Source organism: Cupressus sempervirens, chromosome 9 (genome assembly GCF_028749045.1).
Source record: "Cupressus sempervirens isolate cs-2001-9-10 chromosome 9, ASM2874904v1, whole genome shotgun sequence".
NCBI classification, from domain to species: domain Eukaryota; kingdom Viridiplantae; phylum Streptophyta; class Pinopsida; order Cupressales; family Cupressaceae; genus Cupressus; species Cupressus sempervirens.
The window spans coordinates 162,383,704-162,387,885 of NC_143126.1; the positions used below are offsets into that span (position 1 = coordinate 162,383,704).

At 33.3% G+C, this 4,182-nt stretch overlaps 1 protein-coding gene across 1 annotated transcript; it reads right to left on the reverse strand.

Annotated features, from left to right (window-relative positions):
* Positions 1–687: 687 nt before the first annotated feature.
* LOC149538007 (uncharacterized) lies at positions 688–2,163 on the reverse strand. The gene is made up of 3 exons (XM_089802292.1): positions 1,884–2,163; positions 1,811–1,849; positions 688–1,654 (listed from the first exon to the last, which is right to left on the reverse strand). Exons 2-3 carry the CDS (start codon positions 1,811–1,813, stop codon positions 848–850), a joined length of 810 nt encoding a protein of 269 aa, XP_089658418.1. The 5' UTR covers positions 1,814–1,849; positions 1,884–2,163; the 3' UTR covers positions 688–847.
* Between the last annotated feature and the right edge of the window lie 2,019 nt (positions 2,164–4,182).

Here is a 4,182-nt window from a genome sequence, read left to right on the forward strand (position 1 = left end):
TTCAACTTTTTCTGGGTAGATTGTATTGTAGTTTTTCATCAACGTTTCAAACCGTACTCCACATTCCATCATCACGATGATAAAAGAGAACTCAAGAATGATAAAAGAAAACTCAAAATAATCTCCTTTAACTTTCTTTTATCATCTCGACAATAGATCATAGAATACAATAAAAATAAATATAATAATTGAAAAAAAACACACAAACTTCCTAATTTTCATACACTAATCTAATATGAAATTTGAATTGGAGTAATCCAAAATCCTTCATATAGAGGAGGGATATGATCACGTGGAGCGACCCTTTTAACCATGCTTTTAGAAGGGATTTGAGCAACAAAATATTCGAGAAGAATAAAAGTTTCGAATACATCTAAATGCGTTGTCAATATGAAAAAAAAAAAGATTACGTGGAAGAATAGATGGATATAACTAACGACAAGGTTTGTTCATAACTTTTGAAGTTTAATACAATTAACAATTGCGTGTCGTACACGCCATACTTGAAACAAAAAAGGTGGAAGGAAAACATTATGTCACGACAATTTCAAATATATGTTAGGAAAGAAACACGAAAAAAAACAAGGACATAATCGCCACCAAACACTTTGATTCAGTGAAACGGACAAGAACACAATCCAAATCTCCCTGAGCAATACAAGTTAGAATTAAAATACACACTCAGAATCATTCAATCCGTGATTTAATAACTTCTCAAAGACTTTACACAAAATTCCAACTGAAATGACATACATAAATCAATCAGATCAAGTCAATTGCCGTAAAAAAAAAAAAAAAAAAAAAACCAGAGCCCATGAAAATGTATCAATCATATTCGTTAATGGCTCTAATTTCCGGCATCAATACGTTTCTCGACTGCGGTAGTACAGTTAACGACAGATTTCACGGAGCCCACACAGCCGTTTAATGACGCGAAAATTTTCAATTTCATCCATCTTTTGGCTCTCATGGGCGTCTCTTCCATTTTTCCGTTGACGGACTTTTCAATCTGTTGGATCTTGAAGCTTTTCTGTTGCCGGAGACGCATGTCGTCCAGCTGCATTGCTGGAGTTTTACTGAGACCAACTGAAAAAAATTGCTGCCATTTTACAGACCCTTTAGTGCTCGACCTTCGGCGGGAATTTGATTCAGATTTTTCTCTGCCATTAACATGTACAAGATTTCTTCTTTGCGAGGCAGCAGAGGAATTGAAATTTCCACGGGAAGCTTGAGAATTGTTCGAGCTTGAGTTTGTCCAGTAGCTCGATCGTGATTCCAGCGAATCTGATCTCCAAGATTGCAGTTTTTCCGTTGACAGAATCTGAATCTCCCGGAAAGAATTCGATTTGCTGGAAGAAAATTGTGCGTTGGATTTAGCGAGAGGAAGGATTTGGCCGCCGGAGAAGAGATCGTCGGCCGGGCAGCTCTCAAATTCCGTCGAAATAGAGCGGCCCAAATCAAAATCGAAGCCGAAATTGAAATCGAAATCCTCGCGCTCTGAGAAATCAATGCTTGAATTTCTCATGGAGCTCTCCAATTCTGCAGAGATTTCAGTGCTCCCAGCAGAGACGGGAAGATCGCACAAGGAAAGAGTCTCCTCCTCAGATTCGCCATAGCCATCTCCACAACCGTAAAATTCCTCTTCATATTCCATCTGCACAAATCATCAAAATTTCAATACAATCATGAATTAGCTCTATAATTTTTTCGTGCATCAGATAAACCTTCTTGTATGATCTGTGGCATTGATTCGACATATCCTATTTTTCAATATTATAGCAGAGAATTGATCTTATAACCTCATGCTTACCATTAGAACTTTTTAAAGATCGATTTTTTCTGGCAAAAACCTCTTAAAGATCGAATTTTTATGGATAAAAATTCAATCTTTATTGCATAGTTGCAGAACAGATGGTCTGAGACAAAGATAAGAGGAAACGGGAGGAATTGTGCAGAGCAATGATAAGGAAGCTTTCTTAATCGATCTGCAAGAGTGATGGAGGAATTGTGTGATGATTTAGCAAATAATTTTCTGAGGGCCCAACTCGATTAATCAACAAGTATAGCTAAAAAGCTTCACCAATGGGAGCAGGATTCCCGTTGCTCTTTCATGGTGGAATTTTAGAGAAAATTAATATGCCGGCCACTGAAAAGTTTTAAGATTTTTAGATTAATTTGTGGGACCAAGGCACAAGATGAAGAGCTCAGCATTTCTTCTTTATTCATCGCACTTCCATAAAACTATGATTCCACCATATAAAGATTTATGGCTTTAATTAATGTGTCAAAATCATGGGGTCACGGCTTTCTCTTCGATAAGATGTGTGGGAGAAATTTTATGACAGGAAAGGTGGTGATTGAATCGAAATAGGATTGAAGAACACAAGATAGTGACAATTAAACGATGATGGGGTGTTCTAGAATCCACATTAACAATGGCGGAATTATGAATTCACTTAAACAATGGAGATTTTAGGTAAGATGCTTTCAACGCATGATAAATTATTATATGAACACTCAATTTTTCAAATCTGCGTACATCAACCTAGATATTGGGTAGGTTGAATCATACTTTGATGGTTAACCAGTTGCACTCTTTTGATATTTTTAATATTTTTCAGGTGTTATAAATATATATAGATTTTTATTTTTTATTATTAATTTTATTTGGTCTCTTTTATTAATTGTAGAGGTCAAGGTGATCTATATGTTAGACATTTGGAAAGCAATGGTGAGCATTTCAAAACGTTTATTTGGTTAAAGGTGACTTCTATAGTTTGACAATTATTCTTTAATTTGTATTGTAATATGAAAATTAAATGCTTTGTTTGCATACTATTAGAAAAAATATTGACACACCTTTCTTAACATTCTTCTATATGTTACACACCTTGCAAGAACATATTTAGTAGTAACACTATAAAGTAAGTTGTTTTGCTAAGAGAAGTGTAGATGCTCATCTTTATCTTTTTTTATAATTACTAGATTCCATGTTGTTTTAAAATTTTCAATCATCAACCTCTCATCCTCTACCATGACAAAAAATAAATAGTACAAATCATTAATATGTTATACATATGACACTCTAGTTTTGACATACAATTATGATAGCTCCCGAGACTAGCCCCACATCTGTACATAATTGTTTATGTTAAACAGATTTCTTCTAAACATGACTAGCTACCAAACACTTTATTTATGTAGTTAATAAATTGATCACAATCTATTGTTTACTTTTAAAAGCAGTTTTAATCTAATTTTTAATGAAAAGACTCCATTACTTGTTGCTTAGTCTCTAAAAAATAAAAAAAATTAGATACTCATAAAGAGTGACTATTAAATATGGATACGACACTCATAATTGACACTAATTCTAATGGTGAAGAAACATATTCGTTAAATATCTTCACAATGTATAAATAGCTTTGACATTAAAATTTGGATGTGTCTAGTTCAAATAGAGTGTTTACATAGATGTGTTTAGCAAGAACTATAATTCCCTCTCACCGTCTTATTCCCTCCACATGAAAAAGAAGCCCACAATCTTGAACTACTAAATTTACTTATATAAAGTAGGCTCCTTGTTACACAAAGCATATGAATAACATTAATCCTCTTCATTCATTTATCAACCAAAATAATATTTTTTCACAATGAACAATAATCTTATAAAAGTTATCTATCATATACTTTATGTCTAAAAATAACTTCAAATCAACTTCATGTGGATATCTAATTTACATGTATAACAAAGTTCATGACAAAGCCACCACCATCATCCCTAGAAGGCTTTTTACACTCATCACAAAATCACTCTTCTCCTTGTAATTTCCTCTAAAATGACTAGGATTGTCAAATTCCAAGACATTTGGATCTAGACTTATCTAAAAGATTTTCCCTTCTTACCCATTTCCCAATCTTCAATGATTTGATATAGGTACCCTTAATATATTAGATAGTCATGCCACAAAATTTATTTTTTTCAAATTAGTAACATCACAAACTCTTGATAGACATAATGAGGTAGTCCAATGAATCTACCAAATGAAAATATACAAAATGTACTTTGATCTTTCTATTTGATCAACTCAAGTGATTACAACTGGATCGTCATGATCATATTTAGATTTTTGACTAACGAATCACTACATTTTATCTTGAATGTCTACAATTTCTTTTTCA